The 19,707-nt window shown below is 41.6% G+C and overlaps 1 protein-coding gene across 1 annotated transcript in view; it reads left to right on the forward strand.

Moving 5' to 3' along the window:
- LOC135216612 (X-ray repair cross-complementing protein 5-like) overlaps positions 1 to 19,707 on the forward strand; it is a 243,632-nt gene that overhangs the window by 175,051 nt on the left and 48,874 nt on the right. The window contains 2 exon segments of the mRNA XM_064251992.1: positions 5,025 to 5,135; positions 5,137 to 5,163. Of these exon segments, the coding sequence (XP_064108062.1) occupies positions 5,025 to 5,135; positions 5,137 to 5,163 (138 nt within the window).

The following is a 19,707-nucleotide window of genomic DNA, read 5'->3' on the forward strand; positions in this document are numbered from 1 at the left end:
ATTATATAAAAATATTTCAAAACGGATAAAAGCTACAAACCATGGGTGTGTTTTGTTGTATTCTACATGAAATTGTGCAGATTTTCATATATAAAACTTTATGTAATGGTTAATATAAAATGGTGCAAACATTACGACAATCGGAACAAAGAAATGTCTGATTTTTTCGGAAGTGTTACCACGCAGACGTAAGAAAAAAAAGTTTTTTTTTTTTTGTTTTTTTTTTTTATAAATTCACCATAAATCAAAATATTGTGCTAGAGACTTCCAATTTGTTGCAAATAAAGGTAAATGATGAATATTACTAGAATGTAATCGTTTTAGCTTACAATTGCGTTTTTTTTACCATTTCGGTCTAGTCAAAGTTGACCAAGGTTGAAATTTTGGCACATCATTATGTATATAATATTTCAAAACTGATAAAAGCTACAACCATGGGTTGGTTTTTTTTTTGTTTTTTTTTTTTTTGTATTCTACATGAAATTGCGCAGATTTTCATATATAAAACTTTATGTAACGGCTAATATAAAACGGTGCAAACATTACGACAATCGGACAAAAAATTTCTGATTTTTTCTGAAGTTACCCCACGTCATAAGGAATTTTTTTTTTCATAAATTCACTATTAATCGGAATATTGTCTAGAGACTTCCAATTTGTTGAAAAAATAAAGGTAATGATTGAATATTACTAGAATGTAAGAGTTTTAGCTTACAATTGCGTTTTTCAAACATTCGGTTGAGTCAGAGTTGACCGAAGGTTGATATTTTTGGCACTTATCGTTATAGATATGAAAAAATTTAAACAAAACTGATTAAAGCTACAACCATGGGTTGTTTTTCATTGTATTTTACATAAAATTGCCCACCCCATTTTCATATGTAAAACTTTATGTAACGGCTAAATATAAACTTCAAACATTACGACAATCGGACAAAAAAAATTTCTGATTTTTTCGGCAGTTACCACGTGGACGTAGGAAAAAGGTTTTTTTCTAAAAATTCACCATATCAAAATTTTGTGCTAGAGACTTCCAATTTGTTGCAAAATGAAGGTAAATGATTGAGTATTACTACAATGTAAGAGTTTTTGCTTACAAGGATTGCGGTTTTCGACCATTTATTTCGGTCGAGTCAAAGTTTGACCAAGGTTGGAATTTGGCACTTATCGTTATTTATATGAAAAATATTTCAAAACTGTTAAAAGCTACAACCATGGGTTTGTTTTTTGTTATATTTTAAATGAAATTGCGCACATTTTCATATTTAAACTCTATGTAACGGCTAATATAAACAAAATGGTGCAAAAATTATGTCAAAGTGACGAAATAATTTTCTGTTATGTGTTGCTGATGCTTTTTAGTGCAAGAAGAAAGAAATTCGCGCTTGCGTGCCTGGTAACTATTGTAAACAAAACAACAGCTTGATCCGTGAACTCCCAGCATCCCTCAAGGTGCGTGATTCAAAAGTTTTTGCCAAGTAGGCCCATAACTATTTTTCCGCAAATTTTTAAAAAACTTTTTTTGAGTCGACGTTTCGTACGTCAATTCGGCACCCAACAGACAATTTTTGTCAACGTTTATTACGTCCAATCGGTGTTTAAGGGTTAAGTGGCCACTTACCAATAGTATTTATATTAAGAATTTTTAACAAACAGAACCTTTCAAGTAAGAGTAGAAAATTCGTACTTGGAAACCTATAAACTTGAAGAGGGAATCCCTCAAGGTAGGTGTCTTAAGCTGTACATTATTTGCTTTAGCAATCGTGATATTACTATAAATTTACCGAGTTGAGTCAAAAAAAGTTTGTATGTTGATGACTTGCTATGTACTATACAAGTAGCAATTTGAAACATGCTTAGAGAGTTCTTAACCTTAAACGCTGACTGGACGTATTGTACGTCGACTAAAATTGTCTGTCTGGTGCCAAGTGGACGTACGGTATATCGACTACAAAAAGTTTTTCAATATTCGCTAAAAAATAGTTATAGGCCTAGTTTGCGAAAGATTTTAAATCACGCTCTTTGAGGGATGTTGGGAGTTCACGGATCACACTGTTGTTTTGTTTACAAGCGTTACCCAGCCGCGCATGTGTGAATTTCTTTCTTCTCGCACTACCAAAGCATCAGTGACGCATTGTCAGAGAGCGATTTCTTGATGCATTCGTGTTTTGCAGAACTTTTGCGAGTGACTTTGCTGAAACCCTTACATTCTAGTAACATTCAATCATTTACTTTCATTTTGCAACAAACGGTAAGTCACTAGCACAATATTTCAATTTATGATGAATTTTGAAAAAAAAAAAACTTTCTTCCCTCCGCACGCGGTAACTGCTGAAAATCTCAGAATTTCTTTAGTCACCTTGTCATAATTTTTGCACCATTTTCTATTAGGTCGTACATAAAGTGTTATACATGAAATTGTGCACAATATCATGTAGAATACAACTAAAAATAACTCATGGTTGTAGCTTTTATCAGTTTTGAAATATTTTCATATAAATCATGATAAATAGAAAAAATTTGACCTTTGGTCAACTTTAACTCGACCGAATTGGTGGAAAACTGCAATTGTAAGCCAAGACACTTACAGTCTAGTAATATTCAATCAATTACCTTCATTTTGCAACAAACAGGAAGTTTCTAGCACAATATTTTGATTCATGGTGAATCTTAGAAAAAAACTTGTTTTTATGTCCGCGCGTTACGAATTCATGCATCATTTTGTGAAAATATTTTTTCTGTGTTGCTTTGATCATTTTACAATTTGTTATATACCAAAATCATTGCAATTTAATTTACAATACAACGAAACAAAAAAATAACTCATTAGTTTTAATAGTTTTGCTCAGAGCGCGATTTGTATACAATTATATTTTAATTTTTTTTTTTTTTTTTTTCACTCTTGCATTCCAATATTTATGTATGATAATGATATTTTATTAATTTCTGATGGTTGCATACTAAACTTCAGGCAATGACAAAAAAAGGAGCCAAAAATGGACTCTTAATCTTAAAAACAAAGCATGCTGTGATTTTTTGAAAAAAACACTTTTTCTGCTTTGGCACTAACTCCCAAACAACACCGCCCACAGACGAGAGACACTTTTGTAAATAGAGGCTTGGCGTGTAAGGGTTTAATTAATACTGCTATTACAAATACATGGAGCTGGACAATTCAGTTGAATTAAATTTTCAAGTGATAAAAAACAAAAGCTTAAGCATCTTCTATTTTTCAACTAATAAAACAAAAGCTATCATCTTCTATAAAGACAAAAGATGGCTAAAAAACAAAACAAAATCAAACTTCACCTTTATAACACTGAAATCCAATTCTGTACAAATATTAAATATCTAGGAGTAGTGTTTTTTAAATTGGAAAACTTACATCAAATACATCAAAGCCCTTGCCATAATAAGGAAATTATCATACTCTAATTGGGGAGCAAAGCAAGATATTTTTTAATTATGTAAAGCAAGAGCAGAGCAAGATATTTTTTAATTGTGTAAAGCAACAGTTTTATCTATAATAGATTGCTGCTGTCCAATATACTCATCAGTCTCAGAATCTGCTGTAAAAACTCTCGATGCTTTGCATCATGAAGGAATGCGATTGTGCACAAGAGCATTCTGATCATCCCCAACAAGCTCACTTCTAATAGAGACGAGTGTTGTCCTTAAAACATCACTGCAATTTAATAATAATATGCAGAGGTCTTTCATTACAAGTATGCTAATTTCCTGCAGCTGCCTGCTTTTGAAATTATAATCCAGGAATAGAAGTTCATAGTACTAGTAGTTCTTTCCTAAAAAGAGTTATATAATTAATGAGCTCACATAACGCCAATTTTTCGTCCACCAATAGAACTCCCACACCTTGGACTTTTAAAGTGAATAAAAATATGTACCTCCCTATCCTAACTACTTGAAAGACAAATGACTAATATAGAAATATATCGCCAACATACCTTGGAGCATATTCGAAGAAAAGGAGATCAATTCATGGTATCTATACATAGCTCCAAAAAATAATATTGCTGTGGGAGCTTCTGCATATTCGAAAGATAGTGCCATAGATGCTATAAATCGGTACAAACCTGTAAACCAACTTTTACAAGAAATCCAAATAAAAATTCATCATCAACTCCAATCAGGATTAGCAATAAAAATATGTTACATTCCAAAGCTGTTAAATTAGCCTGCACTATCCCTCCAACATTTACACATGCCCCAGTATCAGACTGGATAACATCTGTCAAACCATTGATATACCAAGATTGGCAAACAGAATGGTCCTTAATAACAACCACAAATAAGCTCCAAACTATAAAAACTGTGTGATGGAAGTCATCTTCACAAAAAGAAAGCTCAAACTGACTCAATGAAAAGTAATAGATGTCAAATTCCCATGACTGTACAACATTTACTTATTGAATGCCCAAATGGACCCAACAAAGGCACATTTTCATAATTCAATAATGAAAAATATTTTTGTTGAAAGCAAAGAAGATTTATTATAATTTTCCTAAATCAAAACAGGTTTTTTTCAAATAAAGTCCTTTTAAATAAAACATGGTATATCTCTCTCTATCTCTCTCTCCTCTATCTCTCTCTCTCTCTCTCTCTCTCTCTCTCTCGCTCTCTCTCTCTCTCTCTCTCTCTCTCTCTCTCTCTCTCTCTCTCTCTCTACGGTCATCTAGGTTAATTAATGAGAACCAGCCCAAGAAAGTCTATTCTATAAGACAGATTTCTGGAAAAACTCATCCTTATTATTATTCTACATAACTGATCATGTAATTACTGAGTAAGTATATATGTTTAAAACTAGTTTTATTATAAAAATGTCATTTTTGTCTTAAATGTTATGTTTTTGTCTTAAATGTTATGTTATTAAAGATCTTTTAGAAATGTTCACCATTAACAGCTGAATTTTGTAGGCTTTGCAGGTTTGCTTTTTATCTAATTTTGCCAATTTTTCAACAAATTCATAATTTTGTTCTTATTAATTAGTATTACTTACTTTTCAGGCAGCAGCAGTTGCTCTATCTTCCTTTATTCATGCCTTAGAAGTTCTTGATTATGTGGGGATTACCCGTAGGATCTACAACAAAAACAGTGACCCTGTTCTTGGTGCCCTCTTTTCCTGACATTACAAAAGATTATGAGGTAGGTTAATGTGTGTAGCAGTTGAAGTAGACTTTTGATGATGGATGAATTTTTCAAGTCTTCACTTCATGATAGAAACCAAAAGTTAATAGGTACACCAAACCAAAGGGTGTAAATATTGGAGACATGTAACTCATTACTATTCTGTATCGCCATGATGAACTCCTGTTTGTGAAGCTGGCCATAACAGCTGGATACCCAAGCCCGGAATTTAATGGAAGGGGCCATCGTGGTCCACATAAGATCTAGAAATCACATATGGCATTTTGGTAGCTCATGATAGCAGCCATAATATATCTCTACAATATATCTCTACAGATTTGACTTGGCAAGTCGATAAATAATTGAAATTACTAGCGTATATGTAAATGTAAATACTACTGTAGTGTGATACTTTACTGAAAGGCAGCCTTTTATTAAATTTAGTTCTTGATTTGAATATTAGTCAGTACCAGATGTTTCAGACAAATATATTTGTTCCTATGGAAATACTACAAACCATTGCCTTTTATAATAGAAAATATCTTTCAGTATGAGCTGAGACAGTTGATGTAGTTGGTAACAAAGATGTTAACTATTAGTAAAGGGTAGGTGAGTGAATTAATGCATCTCACTCACCTACTGACACTAGTCACTTGTCTCCAGCTGTCAAGCAGTGCAGACATGCTTCTCTGTCTCCCTGTGTGGTCATTGAGTGGATGGGTAACTTGCTACTCTCGTTTCTGTGTATCTGCATTGGATTCTTTTTATGCTGTGTACCTCTTGTGGGTATTTTGTAACATTTGGTCTTGTTTTTCTCTCATTTTGGATAGGAAACTTGACCAATGCCAGTATGAGGGACTTGGGCATCCATGTGGTTACTTATGTTCCCTCATAAGTAAAGCTCTTTTATTTTTATAAATAAAATTTGCACAATCTTTCCTGCGTTACATATGTGCAACGATATTCTTCCCTGTGAGAAGATTAATTTGGTAGAGGGGAGAGGGGGAGGCCTGTTGCTGCCTACTTCTGACCCCCTCAGTTATTGTCTTCCGGCTTGTATTCAACAAACCTTTTTCATTTGGTCTTCAGTATCAAGACCAAAGCATAAGATGGATCAAGCTATATACAGGAGCTTGCACTTCGATCATACAATCTTAGCAATTTGCTCAGGTTTCATCTCCCTTGTATTTCCACAGGGCTATTTTGTAAAATAGCCATAGGAAGAAGTAGGATTATTTACTGTGTTCCTCCGGTTCCAGCCTACATTACTAATGTCATTTTATGTTCATATGTGCATTTTAATGCTTTGCATACAGTTATCCTTTTTGCACTATCTACCTAATTTTCTATCCTCATTTCTAAGACCAGGGTATTGTGATACAGCTAGTTGTCGACTTACAACCTATGCAAGTTACCACTGATTGACTTTACGACACCCACAATTAAAACGGCAATGTAAGCAAGAGAGAGTATTGCCAGCTGAACATATTACAGTTTTTTCGCCAGCTCCTGCCTCTCCACACACACGGCTGCACGTTTTGCAAAGCTGGCTAAGAGACTATTATCGTGGATCAGCAACAATGATATAACTCCAGTAAACTTATACCATCCACACACCGCCGTAGATAAAATGGAGAGAGAATAATTTTAATCAAAACTTGAGGTCTTGAAAGAACACATTTTGCTGTTGTTTTCACACTGATAAAAGATAAGTATCATAACTGTAAAGCGCTCATACTACGATGAAATCAAGGTTGAAAAAATGAACAGAATCACATAATATTTTTACACAAATATGCCCACAACGCAGTCTGTTAACCCTCTTACGCCGATTGGACGTATTAAACGTCGAGTCAAAATGTCTCCCGTATGCCGATTGGACGTATCATACGTCGGCTCAAAAAGTTTTTTTAAAAATTAAAAATTCGCGGAAAAATACTTATAGGCCTACCAGCCGAAAACTTTTGTATCACGCGCCTTGGGGGATGCTGGGAGTTCACGGATCAAGGCGTTGTTTTGTTTACAATCGCTACGCAGGCGCGCAAGCGCGAATTTCTTTCTTATCGCACTAAAAGTATCAGTGACACATCTCGGAAATTATTTCGTCACTTTGACATAATTATTGCACCATTTTAAATTATCCTTTACATGAAGTATTATATATGAAAATGTGCGCAATTTCATGCACAATACAACTAAAAAATACTCATGATTGTAGCTTTTATCAGTTTTTGAAATATTTCATATAAATAACGTTAAGTGCAAAAATTTCAACTTTCGGTCAACTTTGACTGTACCGAATGGTCGAGAAACGCAATTGTAGCTAAAACTCTTATATTCTATAATATTCAATCATTTGCCTTCATTTTGCAACGACTTGGAAGTCTCTAGCACAATATTTCGATTTATGGTGAATTTATGAAAAAAAAAACATTACGTTCGCGCGGTAACTTTCGAAAAAATCAGAATTTTTTTGTGCGATTGTCGAAATGTTTGCACCATTTAAAATTAGCTGTGACATAAAGTTTTATATATGAAAATGTGCGTAATTTCATGTAGAATACAACTAAAAATGATTGAAGGTTGTAGCTTTTCTCTTTTTTTTTTTTGAAATATTTGCATATAAATCACGATAAATAGAAAAAAAACCACGTTCGGTCAAATTTGACTCTACCGAAATAGTTGAAAAACTCAATTGTAAGCTAAAACTCTTACGGCCTAGTAATATTCTGTCATTTTTCTTCATTTTGAAACAAATTTGAAGTCTAAAACAATATTGTGATTTATGGTGAATTTTTGAAAAATATATTTACCTTCACAATCCGCGCGCTCCGATTCGCGGCCTCAAGTCTCCGAAATACGTACATGGCATTATCCTAATATTTGCTCCTTTTTCATATTAGCCTTTTATAGAGTTTCATATATCAAAATGTGTGCAAATTCATGAAAATACAATAAAAAAATAATTGAAGGTTGTAGCTTTTTTCATCTTCGAAATATGTCCATATAAAAAAATATATATATTAAAAATTTCGACATTCGGTCAAATTTAACTCGTCCGAAATGGTCGAAATCTGCAATTCTAATCTAAAACTCTTACAGTATCGTAATATTCAATCATGTTTGTCTTAATTTTTTGAAACAAATTGGAAGTCTCTAGAAACATTATTTAGAATTACGGTGAAATTTTTGAAAATAAAACATTTTTTTACGTCCGCTCGTTACGAATTCGTACATCATTTTGTGATAATATTTTTCCGGTGTTGCTTTTATTGTTTTACAATGTATTATATATCAAAATGATCGCAATTTAGTGTACAATACAACGCAAAAAAACAAAAAAGTAACTGGTTAGCTTTGACCGTTTTCTGCACAGCGTGATTTGAATACAATTATGTATGAATTTTTTTTTTTTTCGCTACCATATATCGCATTATTTACATATGATAATGATATTATTTTTCATTTCTGATGGTTGCATTCTAAACTTCAGGCAATGACAAAAAAAGGAGCCAAAAATGAACTCTTAATCTTCAAAAGTACGCTCGCTGTAATTTTTTGAAAAATTATTTTTTCCACTTCCGCGCTCACTCCAAACCAGGCCGGCGGATACGGAGACGTTTTGATTTTTAGGGCTCCGTCGTAAGAGGGTTAATGAAAAAAATAATTTAGTTCACAAGACATATTAAATGCTCCTTCCCCCCCTCTCCTATTCATATGTGCATAATAGAGCGGACACAATTACAACCTCCTGGCTGGACCATTGCATCACATCTCCACCCAACTTCATGATCTGTTATGACCTGCAATATTCTTTATGATCTTGCAATGGGCTACAATCACATCCCATTACAGGTGTCATTCAGTACCCTATCCCTCCCTACCATGAACCCCTAACTGACCGCAACACCAGCGTAAACTGGGATTTTAAAAACCAACAGAAAACCAGATATTTTAGGGTGACCACAAAACCCAAGTTGTGATCAATAGTTCAACTGGCAGATGCCTTTGCACTAACACAAATTGTAGAAATGACCACCACAGGACCACCACAGGAGGGATCTGATTGAATTTTATTCGAATATAATTTCCGCTATGCTTGCTTCGGGCAGGGCTCCCTATAGGTTTTGTCAAGGTAATTCTCGTAATATACCTGGATGGAATGACTTGGTTAAAGATCTGTATACATACGAAAAATGTTTTTACTGTGGAGCAAAAAATGGTAGTCCGAGGGAAGGACACCCTGCATTACAAATGAGGCAGGCGAGAGCGCATTTCAAACTTGCTGTTAAGCGCTGCAGAGTAAAGGAAAAAAACTAAGAGCCGATGCACGTCTAAGAAACTTAGCATCTGGTGATTATCCTCGTCTTTGGAAAGATATAGTCCTTAAATCCCAAAACTAAAAAGCTATGACAGAGAGTAGGGGAAGCAGTCAGAGATGAAGCTATCACAAGTATGTGGGGCGATCACTTCAACAATATCCTGATTATATAAATGATCAAGATTCCCGTAGGGATGTAGATAACCTCCTTACTGACAACATTCAATTTCATTTTTCAGACCGTATTACGTCAGGTAACATCAGCGATGCCATAAACATCCTACCTAATAATAAATTGCCCAGCTGTGATAGTCTTCCCGCAGAGGCTTTCAAATTCTGCTATCCGATAATTTACATTTTGCTAACTGCTGTATTCAATGCATGCATAATTGACCAGTTTCTTCCAGACACCCTACTCTTAGTTGACTTGATGCCATTAATCAAAAACAAGCTAAAGGATGCAGCTGACCCTGGCAACTACCGGGCGATTGCAATTACAACAGTCGCATTGAAGATATTTGAGTAGGTTCTTCTAGGGAGACTTCTCCCCTTTCTACACACCACTGACAACCAGTTCGGATTTAAAGCAAACCACTCAACAGACACCTGCATCTACATACTGAAAGAATTGCTGAACTACTACCTATCATCAGCTTCTCCTGTTTTCCTTTGTTTTGTGAATGTGAGAAAAGCATTTGACAAGAGTAAACTACCTGAAGCTGCATAAAAGAGGCACACCCTTATTTCTAATTGGCATTTTACTTTGCTGGTTCTCCACTCAGCAATTCTGTGTCAAATGGGGTAATGTATTATCGTACACCTTCGGTTCCCTAAACGGGCTTCGGGAAGGGGGCATTCTCTCTTCATACTTGTTTAATACATACACAGATGCCTTGAATGTCAAACTGAACTCACTCCCAATCGGATGCACTGTCAGTGAAACAATTATAAACAGCCTCTGTTACGCTGACGATATGGTTCTGATTTCCCATCAGTGCAAGGTCTCCAACGACTCATCGACACTTACCACTAGTGTGCAGAGGAATTTGATATACAATACAATGAAACCAAGACCCAGTGCATGTCGCTGCTCCCGAGATCCCTTAAGCATATTGCAGAACCACAAATTTTCCTCTGAAACCATCGGCTGGAATTTGTGCACGAATTTCCGTATTTGGGTCACATTATCACCAATGTCCTAAAAGATACGGCAGCCATTGAATAGAGACGTCATAAACTATGTGCAACTGGCAACATGATTGCAAGGAGGTTTGCCTTCTGTCACGGAGACGTGAAACTGCTGCTCTTCTGCTTGTACTGTTACAGTATCTATGGGTGTTTCCCTCTGGACGATCTATACCCTAGTGACCATGAGAATTATCACTTGTTCCGATACGTAATACAAACCCTCGGTCCTTTAACAATAGGAAGGTAACTAGCGGCAGCTGGGACGGTCGTAAGCTTCGAACAAGGGGAAGAACGGTAGTTAACTGCTTGTCCGATCGTGCGCGCGCCCGCGCGCCCAGAATCACTTTTGCTTTCGGCCGCGGGTGTGAAGGACTGTTCGTCATCGCTCTCTGCCCTGCTTCATCGTCGTATGCTTTGTTTATATTGTGTTTTCTACTAATGGTTTGTTTGACTTGAAAATGAAACTGTAAGTACACTGTTTTCATTTTCATTACTTAATTATGAACCAACATGGAGCTATCGCCGTAGATGCGGCGATTTCCTCTCTTTTCATGAATTGAACCCTTGAATTATGTCTCGGTGCCGACGCGCGCCGAGTCATGTATTTGGGCGAAAGTGTGTAATTGAAAAATGTAAGTACTTTTTTCATTATATTTTTGCCCTGTGCGTTCGTTACCGAGAGCGTGATTGCGCTCGGCACGAGCCTTTTAATTTTGTATGATAAAATGCAATGAAAGTGGCTTCGCAATGCAGTATTCTTTCATTTTCATTTATTTATTTGCATAATTTAATTTGGATCAATTTCGCTCTTACCCGGGAATTGATCCTTACGATTATTTTCTGTGAAAGTGAAATCGCAAGTGCAGTATATTCTGTTCATTTTCATATATATTTTATGATAGCATCATATTATTTGGATCAAGTTTCCGTTCTTACCCGGGAATTGATTTTTTCCCCTTTAAGTTCTATGAAGTGAATCGCAAGGGCAGTATTCTGTTTCATTTTCATATTACTTTTCACTGCTGTGCGGGGGTAGGGGAAGCGAAGGTCGGCCAGGAAGTCGTCGGAAAGCTCTCCCGCGACTCCCTTGGTATCCGATTCTTCGTCTTCCTTCCTGCCCCCCGCTCAGCTTCTTCGTTGTATTTTGTATTTGGGGTCTTCCTTGCGTTCGGGGTGGTGGGCTATGTCTCCCCCCCCCCCGTGCGTGAGGGAACCCCTCTTACTAATCTGTCTGTGCTACCGCAGGTGCTACATCCGTGGGAGACGACCTTGGACAGGTATGGGCCACTGCGGCTGCAGGGCGTGCCTAGCATCCACGATCTGCTGCAGCGTCTAGCGAGGTCTGGGGCGGTGACCTTGGAGTGGTCTCCACTACAACCTTCACGGCCGCTTATGCTGCTTCCCCCCGCTGGTCTACACTCCCCAGGCTGTGTCGGTGACGCCGTCTGCCGCTTCTAGGGCCGGTCGCTGCCGTACCGAGGAGGGGTTTTTCTTCGTGTGTTTTCTTCGTGTTGCCTGCCCCAGACTTCCGCTGTTCCAGCAGCTCGCCCCTAGACCGGACTGCCAGTACCAGGTTCCCGCTGGCTGCCGATGATTCTACGAGGCGATGGCTGGGCCTGCCGTACCTGTCGCTGATGTGGTTCCCGCTGACTGGCTTGGCTGTCCCTTCTGTGTTTACCGCTGCCGCTGTTCCTGCCGCTCTGAGCTGGTTGCTGTTCCTGTCGCTCCTGGTTCCTGCGCCTGTCCATGCTGGTCCTGCCCATGGTGTGTCTTCCCCAGTCCCAGGTCCTTCCGACAGGTGCAGTCGGGCCGTGTTGCTTCGGCAATAGGCCCGACTCCGGCCTGGATGGAGGACCTGACGACTGTCCTGCGTGAGCTGACGAAGAAGAGGAAGGTGTCATCTTCGTCTTCGTCTGCTGCTGCCTCTTCCCCTTCGACTTCTAAGGCCCATAAGCCGAAGAAGAAGAAGGCTGCCTCTCCCCCTAAGAAGTCTCCTTCGGGAACTTCTAAGGGCCCGTCCCACCTCGGTGGGACGGGGGTCCTTCTGCTGGTTCTCCTGCTCCTTCGGGAGCGGGGCCCGTCTCCCCTTCCGTAAGGAAGAGATAGACGGGGACCATAGGAGTATCGGTTAGCTCTGGTACTTCCCTCGCCTGGTGCTAGCGGCGATGCCGCTACGCCAGGTTCCGGCTCGGTCTCTCGTTCGCGGGAGATCCCGAGTGCACGCTCTCCCTCGGGAGACCGTGCAGCCAAGTTTCGGCGCCAGAGTTCAATCGGCGCCAAGACCACGGCACGGAGCAGAAGGCTGGCGAGAACCAGCTCAGGTGACTCTCGCCAGGCCAGCGGACCGCTCTCGCAGCGACCAGCTGGTAACCGGGTTTTCCCCCTAAGAAGACTCCTTCGGGAACTTTTCGAAGGGCCTCGTCACACTCCGGTGTGACGGGGGTGTGTTCTTCTGCTGGTCCTCCTGTTCCTTCGGGAACGGGGCCCGTCTCCCCTTCTGAGAAGAAGACGGGGAGGACGGGGACCAAGGGTTTCGTGCTTTGGCTACCGCTGGTACACCCTCGCCTGGTCTTGGCAGCTCTGCTTGCTAAGCCAGGTAACCGGCTCGTTTTCTCGTCCGCGAGAAGTTCCGAGTGTACGGTCTCCTTCGGGTGACCGTGCAGCCAAAAGTTAAGACGCCTGAGTTCGCTCAGCGTCATGACGAGGCACGGAGCAGAAGACTGTCGAGAGCCGCTCAGGTGGGACTCTCGCCAGGCCAGCGGCCGCTCTCGCAGCGACCAGCCGGTACCTCGGGTGGACGTGACGGTCTCTGACCGGCCACGGGTTGATGCTGGGAAGAGGTCCCCCAGGTCCCCTCGACCGACAGAACCAGCCTCGGCTGGTACCAGCGGTTTGACGTGCCGCAGGACGCCTCACGGTCTCACCGCGAAAGTGAGCTCTGCAGGTCACCTGACCGCCGCTCCCACAGGGACCGGGCGGATACGATGGACCAGCAGCAGCTCGTCTGATGCACGGGACCGGGGTCGACGTGCTCAGTCGAGCCGCTCGCACAGGTGAGCGGCACGGCCAGGCCTGCAGATCGATCCCCACCGCGGGTTGGTGATCGGCTGCAGCCCCCCACGTACGCTGGTCCTGCCAGGGGGGGGGGGGTGGAGAGCGTCAGGTCTGTCTCTCCACTACCTTCACTTCCTCGGGCTACACCGGGAAGAGCGAGGTAGCTAGGAGTGATCGTGAGAGGTGCGCCGCTCACGATCCCGTCACGACGCCGCACGTGCCACGTTGGTCTTAGTACCAAACCAGGACGTACGCGCAAGTGATTGGAGGTGACTGTCAGGGGGCAGGGGGGGGGAGGTAGCGTCAGTTCTGTCTCTCCGATACCTTCAACTTCCTCGGCATACGCCAGGAAGAGCGAGGTATATAGGAGTGATGTGAGAGATGCGCCGCTCACGATCCCGTCACGACGCCGCACGTGCCATGTATGGTCTTAGGACCAGCCAGGACGAACGCGCAAGTGATTGGAGGCAACCGTCAGGGATCTGTTGCTGGTCCTTCTTCTGAAGGAGGAGGGTCTTGGAGCTGCTCTTGTTGGAGGGACTGGATGGTCCTACTCCTCAAGACGCTGTAACTTCCGAGATTCAGAGTAACTTTGCCCAGGTTATTGCACTGATTCGTCAGCACAACGACCCTGGGGGAAGGATCGCCGCTCCCACCAGCAGAGCCCATGTCTCTGCTCGAGTCGTTTTGGGGCCCGAGAGGGAACCCAAACCGACGGTGGGTTTGCCGCGATCGGAGCTTGCCGATTCTGTCTTGAACCAGAGTCTCTCGTCTCCGGACAAGAAGGCTCTCTCAGTTCTGGCCGGTCGATCAAGCTACTTCCACCTCTTCTACTGCGACAGCGGCGTTTCTACGTGTCTTCGGACACCGTATTTAAATACTCCTTCGGTCCTCCTGAGAGGTTTCGACCTCGACGAGGACTGGAATGAGTCGGAGGACGGTATCGGCTCTCTCCTGTCAGGTGTCGATCAGCCCCCACCCAGACGACGTTCACAGTGGCGGCAGACCCTTACCTACAGTGAGAGTTCGTAACCCTCCTCGGGAAAAGTTTTCTCCTGACGATACGTTTTCCCAGACTATTGAGATGGCCATCGCCGCAAGGCGATGGCTGCTCCTACTCTTCTCCAACTGCTAGTTCCACTGGGAAGGCGAGCGAGTATCCAATTTCCTCCCCATTCCCTCTCTCCTTACGGCTACGAGGGAAAGGGGAGGGATCCTACAGAGATTTCTCTGTAGGATTCCACGCTGGGGACTGCGCTACCGGGGGGACTTCGGGTCCTACCTGACGTAAGCCCCGGTCGTTGAGGAGGGATCCTGCCCCTTCTCGATTTCTACGGGAATCGAGAGGACCACCACCGATATCGTTTGACGAATTCTTCGGTGGGGGTTTCGCAGACTGCTTAGATTTCTACGGAATTTCTAGCGCATTCAGAGTGTTAGAGTTTCTTACGATCTCCAAACACTTAGGCGAGACCACGGTCCAAAGTGAGCGAGGCGAGAATCCCCCGATATGTTACACGATAATCGGGAACCTCGCCTATGCTCGAAATTCCTGGAATTTCTAGCATTAGGAAGAAGACTGCTGCTGAAAGAAAAACTATCTCACAATAGGCGACCAACCTGGAATAGAGAAGAACGGACGGGAATATCAGTTGGCTTGAACTATCGTCTTAGTATTCTGTTCACCATTGAAGCTTTCTTCGAGGAAGACTTCTTCACTCTCTTTGATAGAGACCGAAGGTGGTCGATCTCCAATCCTTATTTTTGTTTTTCTTGAAGGAAAGAATTTAGGATGGAGATCGTTGTTCAGAATCCTACAAATATACTACGTATATTAACCTCGCGACATGATTCTGCTAAGCAGTTGAATGGTCCGAGGGGTAGGCGCATATCCTGGTTATTCTACGGATTGCGACTTAGACGAAAAGTATTCTAATTGAACTGCAACTCGGGGTTGCCTGCAACCTCCCAGGAGTTTCCAGTTTCAATTTTATATACTTATGGTGTTGTCACAACAACACCATTTAAGCTTTTATATTTACCGAAATTCGTTTCGCATAAATATAATTGCTCGAGCATATCTTTTTATGCTCGGTGGGTTCTAGCCGAACGCATTCCTTCGTGGAAAGGATTACTTGGCAACTCAGGATGACAAGTCAGCGACAGCTACTGCGTATTGAATTGCCCGAGGCATTTCAGTACCAGCTGCCGCTTTGAGATGCACGGTTGGTTATGTCTTTCTCACCTGCTTTGATTGAATACCAACCGTATCTCTGCCCAACAATCACGGACTTAAGTCTCTGATTAACTGGATTCTCGCATACATGAATGACCATCTACTGCTGTGACGCTAGTATTCATCGTCTTCGGTATTGCGAGAATTTTAAACAGAGATATCTATTCGACTCTCATCTTCTGTTTACCGCACGGTAAAACAGAATTCTGTAATAGTCTCTTGCTGCATCGTATCTCGATAATGCGAATGATTTTTGCGGAATCTGAGTTTGTCCTCAAAATATCTTGTATTCGGAGGTGTGCAATTGTTCATTGTTCACGGATTAGCAGATGTATTGAAAGACATCACCTACTCCCACACCTGCCAGCTCTACTTCCAACGTTCAGCCCATGAGAAGCAGTTCTTCAAAAGCCGGCTCTCCCTTGTGTTTCATTACTGAAGAACGCCCCGCTTTCATTGCACAACGGACAGCAATGGAATGGCGGTTAGCGTTTTCAGTCATTTGTAAGCACAGGTTTAAAATCTTGAGATTCCTTCTCTCGATTCAGCTGGAAGACGTAGGTTGCATTCATTGCCTACCTTCGTCTTCAACGTCACATAGTGTTGTTTCTCCTTAAGCTGAGATTCAACGTCTATGAGATTTTCTTGCCATCAGGGACCTCGGTCCTTTTGAAGGCAATTGACTTTCGCCTTTTGAGCTTCTGCATTAAGAGAATCATCGCCGCGCCATCCGGCATCGGTGACTAAACAAATATTTTATTTGTTTGGTCTTCTCAGCATAACTCTTTTAAGGGCGAAGGTCACCGTGACTTACCGGATGCTTGGACAACTTGCCTCTACTGATTCCGAACCAGTCAGTCGGCAGCTGTCAGAGCGCCCGAGTCAATTACGAACTATGCTGTGGACTTAGTTCGGTTGTTCCAGAGCAATCATTACTTCGTCTTAATAGCTTGTCATTATGAGTACTGTACATAACCAAAGTTGAGAAGAGGGATAGGTCATACGACTATTCCCTTCTTTTCGTCTTAGGTAACTGCATGACTTCTCTTGAGAAGTCAAGCACAAAGGGATGGGGATTTGTGACGCTCGATTTTCGTACCGATCTTCGTAGCGAAAGACTCAGAACCCTTCGGTAACTGACGATTGGTTCGAGTCCTTCACAATACCCTCCCTAATGGACTTCACAGCCTCCGATACGAAGGCTGTGCTGCTTTGTCCTGTGAAGGCGCGACGGAGCTGTCAGAAGAAACTCGACACCCAGGATGAGTGTGGACGCCTCTTCATCATTCTCTCGCGTTCCGCAAGAACTTCTCCGTGGCGCAGGTAATGAAGGCAGGCGCCTGGTCCAACCGGACTGCATGCACCTCTTCTACCTTCAGGATATTGCCCACAGTTCCTTGGATCTTTCCTTGGGAACCGTGGTGGTTGCTCAACACGTTGTGTAGTTAACCAGACCCACCCGCGCAGGCTGAACAGCATCGAGTCCTGGTGTGACCGTAAGAATGGATGAGGAATGAGAGTGTGAACTGGCTCCTCTTCCCATCCTTTTCTTCCCTCTACCTCTGGGTAGAGGGACACGGTCGTCACCCTGCTGGGTAAGGACGAGATGCAGGTGAGCTACTCAGTAGAGCACCATCCTATCCCTTTTCAGTAAGGGATAGGAGTAAATATCCACCACTTCCTCCAACAAGGGGGAGGAAGTGGATGCCAATTTGAGACAATCCATCATTTTATGATTGTCTCTTGCAAACAGGAACAAGTTCTTGCTTGCTGGTACGAAGAGATACGCTTGCCTCTCTCTTAGTACTTGGCCCAGAGGTCTGACCATTGATCCTGCGGTGCACACCCCGATCAATCGGACAGAGGTTTGGATCCCTCCCTTGCTCTTACGACCAGGGAGGCACTCCAGGGTTGGACGAACACCAGTCTGTTCACCAAAAAGACTCAGATTCCTCCCACCAAGAAGTGAGTCTTCCTATTGTTAAAGGACCGAGGGTTTGTATTACGTATCGGAACAAATGACAATTTGTCGAAAAATTGCATTTTTCCTAACTATACAAACCTGAGGTCCTTTACATATAGTCCCACTCATGCCACCCCTCACTCTGCAACTTTTGCATGGGCCTAAAGCAAAAGTGATTCTTCACCTCTCGGGCGCGCGGGCGCGTGCACGATCGGACAAGCAGTTAACCTACCGTTCTCCCTTGTTCGAAGCTTACGACCGTCCCAGCTGCCGCTAGTTACCTTCCTATTGTTAAAGGACCTCAGGTTGTATAGTTAGGAAAAATGCAATTTTCGAGAAATTGTCATTTTTGTGCACAATGACATTTTGAGACGCTTCACAAACACTCCTCACTACCACTCCGCCACACAGATGTTCATAGAAAACCACCTGGACAATTTAAAAATCATTGTAAGGCGAACAATGTCTAGTCTGAAAACCCGAGTGAGAAACAGTAGCAACTTGCTCATACAAAGCATCCTAAGGAGTGAAGCAAGAAGATCTAAATTGTGGGAAAGATGGGAAAATGAGGCCTTTGTCCCCAAAAGGACTTAATCTCTGTATTGGCAAGATGTCATTACAGGCGGCCCTCGGTTAGCGGCAGGGGTTCCGTTCCTGGCCACCGACGCCAAGCGATTTTCGACGTTGAGCGATTTTAAAGCTACGGCTGCCGCACACCTTCTTTCGAAACTCTAGACCAGTCAAAGGCGCCGTAATCCCACAACGGCGCAATAAGTAAAATTATATTTATACAGTATAGTACTATAGAATTTACTGTACAGTACATGTGGGTGTCTAGAGTTTTGTAAAGATATAATAAAGTTTACAGTGTACAGGTAGCTGTAGTGTTCAGGTTATGATCATTAGTCTTACGATAGTCCGATTTTATGAGAGATCAAATTACAATGGCCTAATTTTATCCATCTTCTAGTTACATAAGTTCAATAACAGCAAAAGAGAATGATGAAAGTGGTTTTAACGTTATACTCGTTGCGTGAACGTGTACAGCCATGAACAAACGAACGAGAAACGACTTTTTTTTTTTCTTTCTAAGTACAACCGAACTGGATAACATCTGTTTGGCTTGTATTTCGATCATCGTACTACAGTGCAACATTGCCGTATTTGTTATAAATGGCGTTATGTATAGAATAGAACTGAGATATCTTATGTAATAACTTTATTCGCTATAGATCAGAGATCAATATAGATTAAAGATCAACCAGGAAATATACCGTTAAATTTAAACCTAGTTATAACTGAAGCTGAGAAAACTGTTCAAGCTGCTAATGACTATTATCGTACATTGGCAACAAGGATAAAACTGCAGTAAACGTCTGCCATCACACACAACTGTAGATAAAAAATTGGGATAAAATCATTTAATCAAAACTACTGTGCTTGAAAGAACACATTTTACTGTTGGTTTCACGCCGATATAGATAAATAACGTAAAGTTCGTATTACGATGATATAAAGATTATGCGAACGGAATCACGTAATTTTTACGCCAATAACATGCCGCCAACGTAATCTGTTAACGAAAAAAATAGTAGTTACATTCACAACGAGACATATTCAAAAAATATTTCCACCTAAAAACACGCTGTATAAGGAAAAATAACTTTGTCTCATATAAGTCAATTATCTAGATATTCGTTTATGCTAACTAGAAGCAAGAGCATTTGCTCAGAATTGCGTTATGGTGAAACAAAACTCGTATTCCTCAGCTGATTTCAAACCACAACATTGGCCGCTCCG

The sequence above is a fragment of the Macrobrachium nipponense genome, chromosome 6 (genome assembly GCF_015104395.2).
Source record: "Macrobrachium nipponense isolate FS-2020 chromosome 6, ASM1510439v2, whole genome shotgun sequence".
Classification (NCBI taxonomy): Eukaryota; Metazoa; Arthropoda; class Malacostraca; order Decapoda; family Palaemonidae; genus Macrobrachium; species Macrobrachium nipponense.